Source organism: Alosa sapidissima, chromosome 18 (assembly GCF_018492685.1).
Source record: "Alosa sapidissima isolate fAloSap1 chromosome 18, fAloSap1.pri, whole genome shotgun sequence".
Classification (NCBI taxonomy): Eukaryota; Metazoa; Chordata; class Actinopteri; order Clupeiformes; family Clupeidae; genus Alosa; species Alosa sapidissima.
Genome location: NC_055974.1, coordinates 17,304,486 through 17,321,653, shown reverse-complemented (window position 1 = coordinate 17,321,653; position 17,168 = coordinate 17,304,486). Strand labels below are relative to the sequence as shown.

At 40.6% G+C, this 17,168-nt stretch overlaps 1 protein-coding gene across 1 annotated transcript in view; it reads right to left on the bottom strand.

The window, feature by feature from the left end:
* The window catches only part of LOC121689454 (signaling lymphocytic activation molecule), a 34,758-nt gene extending 26,789 nt beyond the window's left edge, over positions 1-7,969 (bottom strand). Inside the window, exon 1 of the mRNA XM_042069304.1 lies at positions 7,732-7,969. Within this exon, the coding sequence (XP_041925238.1) occupies positions 7,732-7,801 (70 nt within the window). The 5' untranslated portion in view covers positions 7,802-7,969. The remainder of the gene's footprint in view (positions 1-7,731) is intronic.
* Between the last annotated feature and the right edge of the window lie 9,199 nt (positions 7,970-17,168).

Sequence of the window (17,168 nt, the reverse complement as noted above, 5' to 3'; positions counted from 1 at the left end):
TGTAACGTAAAATGTACTGCATGATTTATCACAGATTTTCAAACAAAATAGATGAAAAGCAAATATCTCATCCCCAGAATTAGTTTGTCTTTACTGGCCAAATGCAGTGGTGAGTGTCTGCTATCTTGACTGCTGTAGGCTACTCTTTTAAAATATGGGTAACTCTGGCAAGCACACTTGACTCCCGATACGAGGTGCTGTAAGTTGCAGGGCTAAACCATGCGTTAACCACAACGCAGTTTAGTCTACATATTGATAACTAGAATGTGATTAAACATATTTATACCACCATTCTCATTCATGCACGTTGCTCAATTTGATTTAGTCTCATCAATGATCATTCAGATTAATTTATATTTATATTAGATATAATTTCTCTAAAAAATACAAACATTAAAGAATCCCATTACTTTTGCAAAGCTTTAGAAACACAACTAGTAGTTGGCGATGAGATTACTTTCCTTCCGTATAGAGACTTTTCAGTGGCGTGACTGAATTTCCTGAACTGAGGGCAACACAAATTCAGACTGGCTTCAAGGCTAGTTTAGCCTGGTTTATACAGGCTATGAGGAGACAGCACTGGTGAACTTGTGTCTGTCAGTGGCCTGCGTGGGTAACGAGGTCTCTGTGAACACTGAACAGATCCCCCCTTTGTATGACCGGTTATTGTGACAGCTAAAAAATAACATCCTAGGTCAAAAATCAGACTGGAATCTGAGGGGGAAAAACATCTACTCAGTTTTGTGTGTGTGTTTTTAAATACATTGTACATATTCCCTATACACACACATTATACACCGGCTGATTACATTGATTAACCTATGGTCCATTTCACAGCACAACCCTATGGGTCCATTTCCAATTCACACCCATTCTTCTCTGTTGAATTGCTCACAGAGTACTCAGCACACAGATATCACATGCATATAATGTGAAAAAAAGCACTTCTTCAAAAGTTTGTCGTCTGTCCTGTCCGTTGTCTGTTTAAAAATGCTCTACTTTAAGTAGTAACTGCACTTTATGTATATCTATCATATGTGTGCACCAATTGTAGCCTGTCTCAAATGTATTTTTTATATATTTTGTAACACCACTTGATCCATGGTGAAACGTTGTTTCATCTCATATACAGTGTATATGGTTGAAATGACAATAAAACCCATTGATTTGAATTTGAATTCACATAAAATGTAATCATATTTACATTCTGCATACAGCTCTGCGCCCATCTCCACACCCATTCAGTGGAATATCTGACAAAGTCTTCAATCAACACATCAAACAGCAGACCTTACCGAATACAGGTATATAAAGCGTAGTAAGAGTAATCCGGTTTCTAGTGTAAGAATCTAATTGTAATTGCCAGAATTAGCTTTGTTTTTTATCCAAAAACTTTGATATTCTGGCCACAAAGCGGACTCTCTGATTTACTTTCATGACTGCACATGTGCAAGCAAGTCAATTTAGGTCACACGTGCAGAGGATTACAAGGCACATTCTTCATCCAACGGTTCAGTGACAAGACTTCATTAAATAAAACAATTCATAATGACTAAAATATGTAAGCCACTACATATAAGGCGCATTCTTCATCCAATAGACTTTTTAAGTTCACCTACAAAATGGCTGCCATCTTTGTCCAGATCCGCTATTTTTCCTATGGGAAAATAACAATAGGATTCTGAATTATCGCACCTGCTAAACTCTTGCGGGGACAAAGGAGTCTGAAATGCAGACATTTTTGTTCTACACACTTTTGTCTTTTGTGATTTTTACTCAAAGTTAGCTTTGATTAACACCCACATCTCATTCAATTCATAATGAATAAAATATTAATGCCACATATAAGCCATAGAGTACCCACCCTTATGAAAGGAAAATATATTTACCAATATGTTGAAATGTATTGTGATATATTGTAAAATATTATTTTATATATTGGAAATACATGGAATAATAATGATACATTTATTATATTATATATTCATGTAATATATTGTAATATATTGAAAAATATACAAAGATTCCAGACAGTCCTAACTATACAGATATGAAGGGATATTTCTACTGGAATGCTTCCAAAAAAGTTTTTCCTTGATATAAAGACTAATATAAGAAATATGTAAGTATTACACTGGTGAGCAGTGAGGCAAAGTTTTAAATTTTAACCCAATATGGTTTTAAACATCAGGTTCATGAAATGGGCTATATGGCTATTTTGAAATGCATCAACGATGCAGCTTCAGTCAACATAATGTGAGGATATGCCTATGGTCTCTGCTCATAAATACTCTGTATATGAACAAATATAACATCCTTATTATAGCCTAGTGTGCGACATATTACAACTTTATAATTAATAACCATAAGTTGGAGTGTGCTGGCGTTTTGGTTTGACCTTTGGTGTGCCTTTACCCTAAAAAGGTTGAGAACCTCTCACCTAGACTGTCCAGAAAAAACACTAAATATAGGTTGTAGATGGCCCTTACAGGGATCAAGATATGTGCTTAAAAGTAAAGGTATTAACATTACACTGAAAGAGGCCTAGGCCCCAAAGGGTTAAATGAGACTATCTGTACATCTTGAAGTTCTCTCGGCATTTACCACACACATCTCTCTCCCCATCTCCTATTTTTACTTTTTTAGCACCTCATCTCTCCACAGCATTTCACTCACCGCTGTCCAAAATAAACACTTGGCAAGTATATGTATAAACTAAACTTGCCAAGATGCATTCTCTATGTAACTAGCCCAGCAAAGCCCATTGTTCAAAGTTATGGCTTTAGCCTTGTGGTAAGGCTTATCAAGAAAGGTAGCCATAGCATCTGTGTATCTTTATATATGCCTCAGAATTGCATCACATCACTCAATATAGACAACAACAACAAGCATGTCAGTAGCTATGACACTGTGCACCACTGTTCAGGTTCACTCTCTGTTACCATTACTGAGTGTTTACTGCACAATCCTTCCCTACCTTCTAGCTGCAGTGTATATCCTTCGTAATATGCTAGATATAGCATATTGAGTCTTAAAATATTCACAGGAGTCCATAGAAATTTAATAATCATGTTTTTTTATCCAATATTAGTTGTGCAGATGGATAGTCCATCTTATACACACCAATTGAATTGAAATAGAAATTGCATTTATATAAGATTATATTTTTTGTGTAATTATTCCATATTTAGTTTAGTCATTCATTCCATATCAGAACCCCTTAAGTACAATTCAAATGCAAGCATGACACTTCAAAGTGTTACCTTTCATTTGAGACCAAGATTATGCTTCTACAATACACAAAGGGGTTCATGGACAGTAGGGTGCATCATCCGCCTCACTTTTTGAAAAAAAAATTGAAAATCAATCTGTCCCTAGAATAATTTTGTTCCATTAACCAAATAAACCTTCCATGAGAAATTTTATTGAATTCTATTGATGTTTAGGTGGCCCACCGAGCCTCTGAAGTTTCCAACTAAAGACGTCCATAAAGCAAGGCTGAAAATATCATTTTTTCTTAAATAACGCCAAAAATAATGGGTCTAGCTCTATAATGTCAATGGAAGTTGAATATAAATATGGACTTTCCGCATCATTTGGTGTGTCTCTATCTTTATTACTTCCTGCGATATGGCAGTAGTGTACATTTTGGGGGAAGCAGCCAGACCAACGGACACCTTGTTTTAGCTGAATTACTGAAGCTAAGCAGGTGTGGGCCTGGTTAGTAGGTTACTGCTGAAATTCATGTTGGTGGATGGTCAGTAGGTGGCACTCTTCCCTCTGGCCAAAAAGATCGATCCCAATGCCTCAGTGCAGTGACAGGGACCCTGAACTGTAGGAGATGCCGTCCTTCGGATGAGACGTTAAATTGAGGTCCTAACTCACTGTGGTCATTAAAGATCCCATGGCACTTATCAGGATTCTCCAATGTCCATGGCTAAATTTCCAACCTGGCTCATTCAATCTGGCCCCCTAATCATCCCCCACTGTAATTGGCTCATTCACTCCCTCACTCTCCACCTCAAGCTGGTGTGTGGTGAGCGTTCTGGCGCGTAATGGCTACTGTGCATCACCCAGGTGGGTGCTACACATTGGAGGTGGTTAGTGAGGTCCCCCTTAACATGTGAAGCGCTTTGAGTGTTGAGAAAAGTATATATAAATGTAACATGTTGTTGTTGGAAGATGCAATAAAAATTGCCTTTGCCAGGCATTTTTAATAAACAGCATGAAAGTAAACTATCAATAAAAGCTTGCTGTCATGGGTTTTTTGAAGGCTGGAAAACAATATATACAGTATGTGGCCCACCAAGTCAATGTAAAAGATGTATCATATTTGAAAGTTGCCATTTATACTATAATCCGATCAGTCATTATCACTTTACATTCACACGATATTTGCTGATTCCCACTTTGTTCTGTATTCTGATGAACCATCCGAAAGATACCACATGAAGCACCTGAGAACTTGACGACAGGATCCAGTGATAATCGAGTCATCCGGAACAAGGCCACTGCCCAAACCAAATATCCAAGATGATTGTCTTGTAGACAGAGTACATTTTGAAGACTGTGGATTGTCATTACTAATACACTCTCCACTAGAAGCCATGTTGCAAGAAAGTTCATGTAATCCTGCGTGATACAACTACTACTCTACACTAAACAAAACATTTCCACGCATGTAGCCTATATCTGATTTGGAATTATGAGATTTTAATAACAAACAAATGTAAGGTGTTAACAATATAAAATAACAAATATAAGGTGTTTTTCATCAAATAACATATTATTCAAAATAGAAAAAAAAAACGTTTTTCTGACCCAATGTTTATCCAGTGAGCTGTGTGCTTTATGCCCTTAATACAGTTATTATTCAAATAACTACTGGCTAAAAAAATTATAATAGTGAAATAATGTGAAATATACCCCCATAGTCCCCCATATTGCCAGGCGATTTCCTGAATTTAGCAACAATTTCGACCATTCATAAAGGTTAATGGTGGGCCACCTAAATATTATCTAATTTACTTCAAAATTTACCAGGAATGTTTTTTTGCTCATTGGAACATAATATCCATAGGGACAGATTAATTTGGATATGTCAAGGCGCATGATGCACCCTAATGGACAGTAAGCATTTGATTGTCAGTATGCATTTTGGATAACCAAAAGTCCTATGGGGAGTTTCCATAGGGCATTTTACAAAACACATGAACATACCTTGGCAAATAATGGTCTAAAGTACACATATTTTCATTCTATATTGATCTACTTTTTTTTTTTTTAAAGTATCGTTTTTGGGATTTTTGCTTTTATTTCAATAGGACAGTAAAGATAGACAGGAAGTTAGTGTGTGAGAGAGAGATGGGGTGGGATAGGGATATGACCGCAGGTCGGATTCGAACCTGGGTCCCCGTGGGCACTTGGACCCATACATGGTATGGGCTCTGTAGCCTGTTGTGCCACAGTGCCCCCCATTTGATCTACTTTTGAACACAGCTTCACAAGACCTTGTGCTAGGTCTCAGTTGTGTTTCTAAGTCATATCAAGTTACCTAGAGGGCTGAAATGTGGTCAGTTCAGAGATGCTTGTAATCTGGCAGAAAGAAAAAACTATATTCTAGCCTCTGTATCTCTGTGTCAGTACATCACACATTTATCACACGACTGTTTCCTACGAAAACTACAGGATCTCAGCTTTCTATAGAGTTCAAACATTTGATGGAAGGCCCCAAAAGAGGTGGGAACAATACCCTCTGAAGCAGGCGCTGTGCAATTTCAGGCAAAACCTGGAAATTGGTATTGAGAATTAAACACACTAGTGCAGTGCCCGTTCAAACATGCTATTCCTGTAGCCCAATTACATGCCTGCAGGTAGGCCTGCTTTAAAAATAGGATGACAGGGAAAAACATAATTCCAGGTAAGCATTCAATAATGAATAGGCCTACAGATAATATAATAAATGTGAAGTGAGCAGAATTTAAGCATGGCTGCATGTGACATTTTTTACAAATCAAAATGACATAATCCTAACAGCTGTTTTGAGTCAAGGCTATATGCTTAGCCTATTGAATAACTTGATGATAGAGAAAACAAACCATTTTGTGGAATGATTCATCATATGGAATTTGCAACGGTGTGACTCAAAAACAGTCTCTGGTGGCCTACAGTATAAGTGAAATCACACTCTGTCTGCCACTCGTTGCTTGTCGCTGGTTATGCTTTGCATGTGTGGCATTCTGGGACGTTCTTTGATTCGGGACCAATATCGTTCGTTTCCCTCAGTCCAAAGTAGCCGGGGCTATTCGAAGGGTCCCCTTATTGCACATCATTTTATGTTATTTTGAAGAGCCACCGCATAGCCTACCTGTGTGTGTTGGCATGTTGGCGTGTTGTTGCAAAATCCGTGGAGTTATCTTGCACTCGCTTACGTTTTTACCCGTGTAACCTACACTGATCAAGTTCTGCCAAAGCCCTGCTTCTATCCTCACTGGTAGCTTACAGTCCTACAGTGCTGTGTGGGAGAGGGAGTGGTTAGCTGTGAAAGCCAATGTGTGCTTCTTTTACCGATAAAGGCTATTTAACGATATCTTTTGCATTTCTTATTCAAACAACTTCAAATTTGGCAGTGCACTTACTCATGCACGTAGCAAGACACCTGCCACGTTTGTAATCAGTCTGACAAACGGTCAGCGAGATATGCGTGCCACAGACACACATCCGGACACACAGACGCTTCTTGCTTTATATATAGATGTTCTGTTGCAATTCTGCAACACGCTTATTTTTTTTTAAAAATAATTTAACACCATTGAACACTATTACCAATGCAATGTTGGACATGGGTTGTGTCTTTACACTGTTTTATGTGCTGGTGGGTAGATATGCAGTTGTTGTGAATGCTGGTTATAGGTGAATTAATCTGGATTGTTAGGGTAACCATTGATGAGTAGTCCAGTGAAAAAACTTAAGAGACCTACTTGAGTGTTTAAAATGTTTCTCTGTGCTCTCAATGTGACACTGATTATATAGTCAATTTGCATTGATTAGCACACCTGTAGATGTCACACCATTCTGCCTTTATTGATTAGCACACCTGTAGAGGTCACACAGTTCAGCCTTTATTGTCCAACTGCGATGTACATTCTTCCCTGCTGATGGCAGTTCAATACTGTTACTGTATTGCTACTGTCCATTGCTCAGTTGTGAGAAATGCAAGATATGTTTTCAAAATACGCCATAGACTTAATTACTTTAAGTCATCTTAAAATATAATTTTGAGTTACTGAAATCAAATATATATTTTTTTCAAACTTTGATTAAAACGTTAAAGGCAAAATCAGTTTCTTTGTCTCAGTTAGTTTGACTGGCATAGTTTACAGTTTAGATGTGTCATTTATCTCCAAGTGTTGTGTCTTATTTGGCTTATATGTAGAGTTTTGACACAATGAGCCCATTTTTGCAATAAGCATGAAAGCTAGCAGAAAAAAATATGTAAATAAATGAATGACGGTGTCTAAATCTGAAACCTAAAACCTTTTTGATCTGACCTGTCCATTGGCATGTCTTTAGATTTTTGATGGACTCAGCACATTCACTCAAAAGAGGAAGTCTTCACTTCTCTGGGCTCGCCTTAGTTTTGTAGAAGTATGTCAAGAAAACCAACAAATGAACCAAACTAAACTAAACTAAAAGTAAAAAAAGAGACGTGGTGTTGTCCGATGACCTTACCTTGTAGAAGAAGGAGGGTCAGGACTCCGGTGCTGGACAGAATCAGAAAACGACGGTGGTGTAGAGACATTCTGCTGTTCTGACAGACGCAAACAAGAGTGCAGTGTTTCCTCCAACCCCCTTAACTGACTACCAGGCCCGCCTCGCTAGGATGCTGAGTTAGAATAAAAAAAAAAAAGGAAATCGAGGGAGAAGACTGAGGGTGGGTACAGGAGGGTGAGAGAGAAAGAGAGTGAGAGGGAAAGAGAGACGAAGGGGTGGGGGGGGGGGGGGACTTCCTTTGCAGCTTGAGACTGATAAGTCTCAGTGTGTGTGAATATGGTGAAGATAGACCAACAGCTCAACCCCAGTGGTAGGAGCTGCTAACAGCACCTTGGTCGCTTCTGACTGCACTACTGTATGTGCATGTGTGTGTGTGTGTTTGTATGTTTGTGTGGTTTCTGCTGTGTGTGTGTGTGTGTGTGTGTGTGTGTGTGATTGTGACTAAGTTTAAATGCCAATGTGGTGGGGTGGGTTTCAGTGGATCGTGTTTCTCATCTGATCAGCCTTCCTACAATTGCGAATGCTAACATTATAATCAACAATTACATAAACCTGCATGCACAAAAGATGCATGTTTTTCATAATTATTCAGCAAAAAGAACAAATGTTTTTAATTTTGTTTGTTTTGTTTTACACACCCTCCTTGTGTGTAGTGTTCTACAGCTTCTTTCAAATGCACACAGTGGGACCTGAGAATTGGGAGAGCTTTCATACTCAGGTGAATAAGCTCCATTTAGTATAACCTGCTCTGCAGAGGGAAGAGCAGTGAGTGTTTCGGAGGGTGGGGGTGTGGAGCGTGAAGTGAAGTGAAAGGCCACCCACACTCACCCAGCCGTCTCAGAGGAAGTGAAGTTGCGGACAGCGTTTGCTCATTCGCTGCATATAGGTATTTGCAGCCTCATTTCCAGGCAGTTCGTGGCCAGAGCCGCAATGGTCTCTGAGTGTATATACATGCATGTACGTGTGTACGTGCATGTGTGTGTAAGGGTGTCTGCTTCAGTTAGTGTGAAGTTAAAGGTGTGAGATCTCATGTGGGCTTTTCTAATGCTTGCACAACACAACACAACACAACACAACTGCATTGCAAATAAACTGTGTAGCAAGTATAAAGGCTTACTACATACCACCTATGTACTTGCTACCACCCAAAATATTGACCCCTGATATTTATGTGTGTGTGCATGCACGTGTAAGTAAGTGTGTCTGTTTCAGTCAAGTATTCAGTTAAAGTGAGGCGAAACAAGGAGTTGAAATCGAACAGGGTCTGCTGCAAATGAAAGGTTTAAAGGGTTGCCGTATGATCTGATGTGTTGAAGGCCACGCCATTGTTGTCACAGAAACTACGGGTTTACTCACAGATATTCGTCATTTCTCATCGAATACAAGCAGTCTAAGAGGAACCAAAAGAAAAGCTGATGGCAAACAAGCTTGTAATAGTGCTTTTTAGAATAGGGCTGTCATCATTTCTCCATACTCACATACTGTGAGTGATCGCAGTTTCCAGAAAAGCAGAAGAGCCATATTTCTTAGCTGACGTATTTTGTTGCCAAAAAATGAGAAGGGAAGTGGATCAATCAACATAACACACAACACTGTCGATCTATGCTTCTTCAGTGTAGGAATCCCCCTTTCTGGTAGCATATCTGTACCCATCCAGAGCTCAGTAGTGGTTTTTGACACAGGCGAAGCGGGCAGTGGCTCGGGGCGGCATCTTGCCGTGGGCGACGGCAAGAACGCTCACCAAAATAAATAAATAAAGTAGTTTTTAGCTTTCATTTGCGCTAATCAGTTTTCTATCGCTCATTTGCACGTCAATCATATTTCACTGTGTGGGGAGTGGGCGCCATATAGGCAATTAGTAGGCTAAAGTCAGTCATACGAATTGGCTCCAAAACAGCACATTTCATTCATAACATTGTGTATACAGGGCTACATGTTATTTTTCTGGATTGTGAAATAGTAAAAAAAAAAAAAAAAGATAACAGCCTAACTACAAAACGAATCTGCACACCAAAATTAATTGGTTTAGTATTGACGGTGTTAAGTAGCCTAGAAATCTAGACGCGCCCCTAGCGGCAGCGAATTACATTTGCTGCCAGGGCTAGTCTAGCAACTCTCCGTTGGCTTGTGAGCTCCAGAAATCGAAACTTAATCAGGCCAATGAAATTGTGTATAGAGTCGTTAGGTGGGCTTAACATAATGATTGATGGCAGAGTTGCAACGGTTTGGCTTGAATTCCCTGCTACTTGAAAACAAATAAGATGGATGTTGCTGCTGGCGAACAGTGTGACACGAGTTAAGCTTTGATTAAGTTGGCAAACGTTTGAACTAGCCAACTAGCTCCGCTGGTGGGAAACGCATGGGACTCATAGCGCTGCCGCTGTCCTATTGCGTGCAGAGGGAATTTGAAAGACAACTGATTATCCCGCCCCTCGGACTGAGCACTGCGAACGGCGAGTGTCCAGACCCTACATTTTAATGTGGGTCTGGCTCGTCAGGCTAGGTGTTGAGGGATAGGGGATTTGATTCTGGATTGCCAAATAAACAATGGACAAAAAAGGGTCAAGCCATCGGATAGGAAAAAGAGCAAAGGAGAGGAGAAACGAGCAAAAGATGAATACAGCTATGGCGTCTGTTTATGAGTAGCCTGTTAGTCTACACATGTAATGAAAGTGCAGCCATCCGGTCCTGCAGCCATTTGCGGTGCTGGTCACAGACCCGCTTGTCAGATTGGGGGTACAAAGCGACGAAGGCGAGGGATGGGGGGTAGACGGGCAGTATATATGACATGTATTTGAAATACAAAATAGTATTTTGTCATTTGTATTTTATTGGGTTGAAGAAAAATGGCTGAAGTAGTTTGTATCAAAATACGTTATGGGTGTGTATTTTTCCAGACTAGCACCTCTGTCTGGTGCTGATTTACTAATTTGCGTAGAGTTGTGATCAGAATATTGAGGTGATCCAGTGCAAGATGGGTAACGTGTAGGTTGCTCACACACTCTCACACAGTTTCTTGAGAACTTCTGTCATCAATTTCTTGAGAACTTTAATCATCCAATTGGAACTGGTCATGTGGTTGCCCTGCAACATTGCTCAAAAAGTTGCCCCATGTATCACCTTAAGCAACATGATGAATTCATATTTATGCCCCTTTACGTCAACATAACACCATTTAGTGTACCCAGTTAAAAACAACTAAAAGGGTCATGATCCTTCCTTATCAGCAGCATTACATAGTGCAATATCAAGCAATCTGGGCATGCATTGACAATGTCAGAGACTTGTCTCCACTTTCTACCACTTGACAAGTTCAGTTGACTTTTCGAGCGCATGTTTGATATAGTATTTAGGCTAGCTAGCCTATGGGATGTAACCGGCAGGTTAGCATAGTTGATCTGTTGACTGTTCATAGGTTTATGGCATGTACTGTAGGCAGAGAAAAGCTGTTGCTCTCAAACACTGTCCACTTCATCAAGAATCAGTGTATTGATGAAGGAGTAGCTCAAAGAAACAGATACGGAAGGTTTGCAAAGTGATGTCATACTCCCTTTTCAAGAGTATTTTTAGTATTTTCAAAATACAAAAACACAGTATACAAGTATTCCACAAAATGACAGCTTTAAAAATCATTCTGATGTTACTCTGACTTACTATGCAGAGAAATGTTGACTAACTGGGTACCATCTCAGCACTAAAAGGCATTGAATATTGTTTTAGGAGCTGGGGTAGTGTGCAGCCTGAAAAGTTGTGGGTTCAATATCCGGCTTACACCATTTTTGCTCTGGGACAATGTAATCAGATGCATTTTAGCAGTAATTTATTGCAAATAGCTTCATTACCATTAAAACGTTTTGCATTTTGGCCTTGACATTAATAACCAGCTAGATATAACCATTGTTACGGCCGGCTCGAGACCATAACATAAAAGAGGAAGGCGGACAAGGTGGTTTGGTCAACCAAAATATATTTATTTAAAAGTCATCATTAAATATTAAATTACTGCAGTTCACAAGATGTCTAGGGGGGAAACTACAATGTATGTAAGTGTGTGGGTGTAACGCAAGCGTCAGTATGGTGTTGCAAAAGAGGAGTGAAAGATAAAGAAAGAGATAAGAAGTGTGTAGGAAAGAAATCTATCAATGTGTCTTCAAATTAGAAATGTGCCTAACCCAGAAGTGACCCAGCAAGAGAGAGAGAGAGAAACAACCCTGTATATAGCCCAACCCATTAACCCAGGTGCATACTATTAATCAATTAGTGGAACCAAGGACACCACTATCAGTGCATTGGCTATGCCAAGCCTGAAGAGGGCACAGGGGGTCATAACACCTCCCTCCCTAAAGAAGTTTTCCTCAAGGAAATCTTCAAAACAAATTCAAAGACCTCCTGTGGTCCTAACGATATCCACAACTACCTCCATATCCCGGGCCCTAGGACAGTAGAGAGCAGAATGGACGAGAAAACACAGAGGCTATGCATAATAAAATTAATTAAATCCAAGAACAGACAAAAACACCATCCCACATGATAAACTAATCAGTGTCAAAATAAGGCCTATTTTCCCACGCAAAGTTACCCTGGAGTAGTTTTTGGAAACAATGGGGAGTGTTGCCAAGACTCCCCTTTGAAACCCAAATAGGTTTGCCACAGAACCAGACTACCAGTGAAGGACACAGAGCAACACCTAATTTGCCCTACTGTGTTGGGATCCTCCACAGAACACAAGCACCAAATAGGTGGCGCCAACCCAAGCTCAGTACTATGCACTGTGAAGACAGAAACAAATGTCATTAACAAAAACAATAACAGCAATAATGACAATGATGGTAAATATGCTGGTAGGCCGCCCTCAGTCTCAGCTGAGGCACTACCCTCAATTTCCACAAGAGGCTCCACCACGGACGCCTCACTCTCCGCATCAGAACAGTTACCTCAATGGTGTCAACAGGCAGATTATTCACCTGACCAACAGGTGAACCTAAGTCACCCTTATTCATACACTCAGACTTAGAATTATTAGCCAGTTGTCCAAAACCTAAATCTGGGAGCTGCTTTACTACGGTGCAAACTGGCACTTCAATGCGGTCTCTACACAAATGTCTCACCTCAGACACGGGCACACCTACAGGTGACGACACCACACACATTTCCCTGCAAACTTTACCTCCCGCCAGATCGTTCCCAAGAATAAATGACACTCCCGGTACTGGAAGGGAAGGCCGCACGCCCACTACAACCTTACCAGTGACCGTGTGGGAGGCCAAGTGAATCTGGTGGAGGGGCACAGGAACAGACACGGCCTCAAAACCTCGAACCCAAACATTCTTGCCCATCGCAGTCTGGTCCGACAGAGGAAACACGCCATCCAGCAGAAGAGACTGGGTAGCCCCTGTATCTCTGAGAATGCGAATGGCAACACTATGATTTTGACCAGGCAAGGAAACTTCTCCCTCTGATAAAAGGAGCATAACCAGTGGGATGGCCGTACAGGGTAGCATGGGCTTCCCTGTAAACAGTTGCTATCAAACCCACTGATTTAGCCTCTTCCTTTTTCTTAAGAGCATGACATTCAGAAATTTTATGGCCGAGCTTTCTGCAATAAAAGCATGTGATCTCCTGCTTAGTAGTTAGGGCACGGCTAGAGCTACCTGGGGGAGAGGACTGTGTGGAACCGGAAACCCTATTCCTCCGTCTACCCTGGTCGCTCCTGTCATAACTGTTACCCCATCTACAGTCAACAGATTTGTGGGTGAGCACATACTCGTCAGCCAAAACTGCTGCCGCGTCCAACGTACGGACTTCACGCTCATGTAAATAAGTGGCTACCTTCTCAGGAAGGCAATTCCTAAGCTCTTCAACAAGAACCAGCTGTTTGAGATCCTCCATGGAGTCAACTCTCTCAGAGCCACACCAACGCTCAAATGCCCGCTCCTTCTCTCTGGCAAACTCGATGTAGGTCTCCTGATCTGATTTCTGATTGTTCCTAAACCGTTGGCGATATGCCTCAGGAATTAACGAGTAAGCATGCAAGATAGTGGTCTTTACTAAGTCATATTGACGGCTTTGCTCCAAACTAAGGGCAGAAAATACATCTTGAGCTCTACCAGTAAGAACACACTGAAGCATTATGGGCCAAACCTCTTCAGGCCACTTCAATGTGGTAGCTACCCTCTCAAAATGTGAGAAATATTTCTCGACATCCTTCTCTATGAAGGGTGGCACTAAACGGATGTTACGAGTGACATCAAACATAGGCGCTACAGGGGCCGATGGATTGGCTGGGTCAACTGGAGGTAATGTACGGGAAGGAGAGACTGGTCGTTTGGCACCGAATTCCAACTCAAGTTTCTTCAAAGCAAATTCATGCTGGCGTTCCTGCTTACGTTCTTCCTGTTCCATTCTCTTTAACTCTATTTCATGCTCAAGCCTGCGAAGCGCAATGTCTCTCTCTATCTCCTTCTCCCGAAGAAATCTTACCTCACGGTCAGTCTTCAGTTTTTCTAAATCAGACTGGTCTTGCAATACCACTGTACTCCTTGTTGCATTGTCACTACCCACTGCAGATGGTACTAATGAAACAGGTTGGCTAGGATGATCAGTTTGTGCAATAAACAGACCTTTATTAACCAGCTGATTTTTAATGGCTAGAAACAATGTTTCTTTTACCTTTTTCTCGAGAGGTTATAATAAACCCATAGTGCTCAGCAAGTTGCCACAACTGGTCTTTAGTAAAACCTGCAAGCAATTCCTCTGAGGGATCAGCTACAAATTCGTCGAGAAATGAAGCCATAATCTCACCGATCAAGCCTGCCACCTAGATAAAGGGGAATACAACCAGTCCAAACAGCTAAACACAGGCAAAATTTTACTGTGCAGACAACGCAGAATAGCCAGAGAGATAAGTTAATGCTACCAAGCTGTGATTTAAAACAAGAGGGTCACAATAGACAATGGCACAATTAAGACTCTCTCCACACATAAAACATGCACCAACACAACAGCTAGAGAGGTTACTGCAAGCAGAACACTAATAGCATAGGAACCAAGGCTCTCAATTCTCTACACAGCATAAACAAAATGCTATTTAATGGTTGCTTAATTGGCATGTAATTCTCACTAACTGTGCTACCACTCTGGGCCAAGTTAACGTTACTTTTAACACGCACCACAAAAATAACGCAAACCGCACATTTTTAAATAGTATATGCTCAAACAAGTAACATAAGTAACTCAAACAAAAGATCAAGCGTTCGCGCACACACAAGACACTAACCACTGGCGTTACACGCAAAGTCAGTTATAGAGTTGTCTCCAATATCGTAGATGTAATTAGATTAACAAACACACAAACTGCAACACTAACGCAACATTCACTTACCCAACTTCATACGCACTGCATAAGGTACTCCACATAAATCCAGGCGGAACTAGCCAGCCAGTCGCTGCTATTTCGCTGCATCCAATATTTAAAACAGAGCTCCGGTCCTAATTATGCCCGCACCAAACTACTAACTCACCTGGCTAGTCTTCAAGGGCCTGCTGGCCTCGGGGCGACTGAATAACGCATGAACTCGTCACAGTATGGTGAAATAACTGCGCGAAGCGTGCCCCCGACAGGAATGCGTGACTCCCGACCAGGATTACCCCCTATATGAAAATAAACTAAAACAGGATAACAAAGAAATAAACAGTACTCCGATGGAAAGGCTGCAAGCAACCTAGCTGGAGCACTCTTACTAGCCGGAGTCTGCTAATAGGCTAATTGAATCAATCAAAAGCTTCTCACCTGGATTTTTGCGAGTTGCGAGTCAGAAAGGATCCAAATTTTACAACTTGTTTGTTCTCCCGGACGAGCCCCAAATGTATGTTACGGCCGGCTCGAGACCATAACATAAAAGAGGAAGGCGGACAAGGTGGTTTGGTCAACCAAAATATATTTATTTAAAAGTCATCATTAAATATTAAATTACTGCAGTTCACAAAATGTCTAGGGGAGAAAACTACAATGTATGTAAGTGTGTGGGTGTAACGCAAGCGTCAGTATGGTGTTGCAAAAGAGGAGTGAAAGATAAAGAAAGAGATAAGAAGTGTGTAGGAAAGAAATCTATCAATGTGTCTTCAAATTAGAAATGTGCCTAACCCAGAAGTGACCCAGCAAGAGAGAGAGAGAAACAACCCTGTATATAGCCCAACCCATTAACCCAGGTGTATACTATTCACCAATTAGTGGAACCAAGGACACCACTATCAGTGCATTGGCTATGCCAAGCCTGAAGAGGGCACAGGGGGTCGTAACACCATGTTATGACCAGTATAATCATATCATCAGCACAGGGCAAAGTGTGGATGAGTACAAATCAACTGATATCACTCTGTCATTTCCGATTGAATTATAAGAACAGACTGATTGCTATAATGGAGGGAATCAGCGCTTAAAATCATGTGTGTTTCCTGTATTAGCAATGGTCGCCCCCAAAAACAACCAAAATGCTGATAAAGTTCTTGAGTGTACATGTGAAACGAGAAAAAACCCGAATCCAATTCTGCAGCAAAGCAACACAGTTTGTGAAACACAACAGTGTGTCAGTGCCAACTCAACTGAGTTAATATTTTGTAGTTGATGTGAAATAAATTAACAAATGAGTCAGCATTAGACTGTGCAGGATGTTGGTTATTCACTGCAACACAAGTGGGGTGGAGGGCCAGGAAGTCACAGTGATCTATCAGCCGTCACATCAAAGTCTGCTTTATTGTCAATTTCTTTACATGTCAAGACATACAAAGAGATCGAAATTGCGTTTCCTACTATCCCACGGTGGAGACAAGACATATTTTACCAATTAGGTCCACAGACAAACATAACATTCAAGTAAACAATATAAAAAGTAAAAATAAGAAGGCACATACAATGAAGAAATAAGAGCAGCAAAATTTGGTAGAAATTGTGCAATTGTGCATACAGTAGACAGTCAATATAATAGTGCAAAAGTCAGGCCAATAAATGGCTGAGATAGTTTTGTTTGACCTAAGTATGCAAGTGGCATAGTGGTGCAATTTATGTAAGAGCAGCAGAAGTATGAATTTTGGTCGCCTTGCGGGTGAGGTGGGAGGTGTAAATGTCCTTCAGGGAGGGGAGAGATTTAAATTTAGCTTGAGCCCTCTACTGGTGTAGATACAATATTACCTACAGAATATGCAGACATACCATGCAATTAAATGGTCATCATAATTAATACACAAACATTTGTTATAGATGGTGGGGTCTAGATGAAATCACACTGTGTTATGTTGCTTCATTATCAAGAAATGTGGGTTTATGGGTTTATGTTAAAAATCACAATGTTGCAAGGCCTTGAAGAGGGGAAATTAACAACAATAACAACAACAACAAC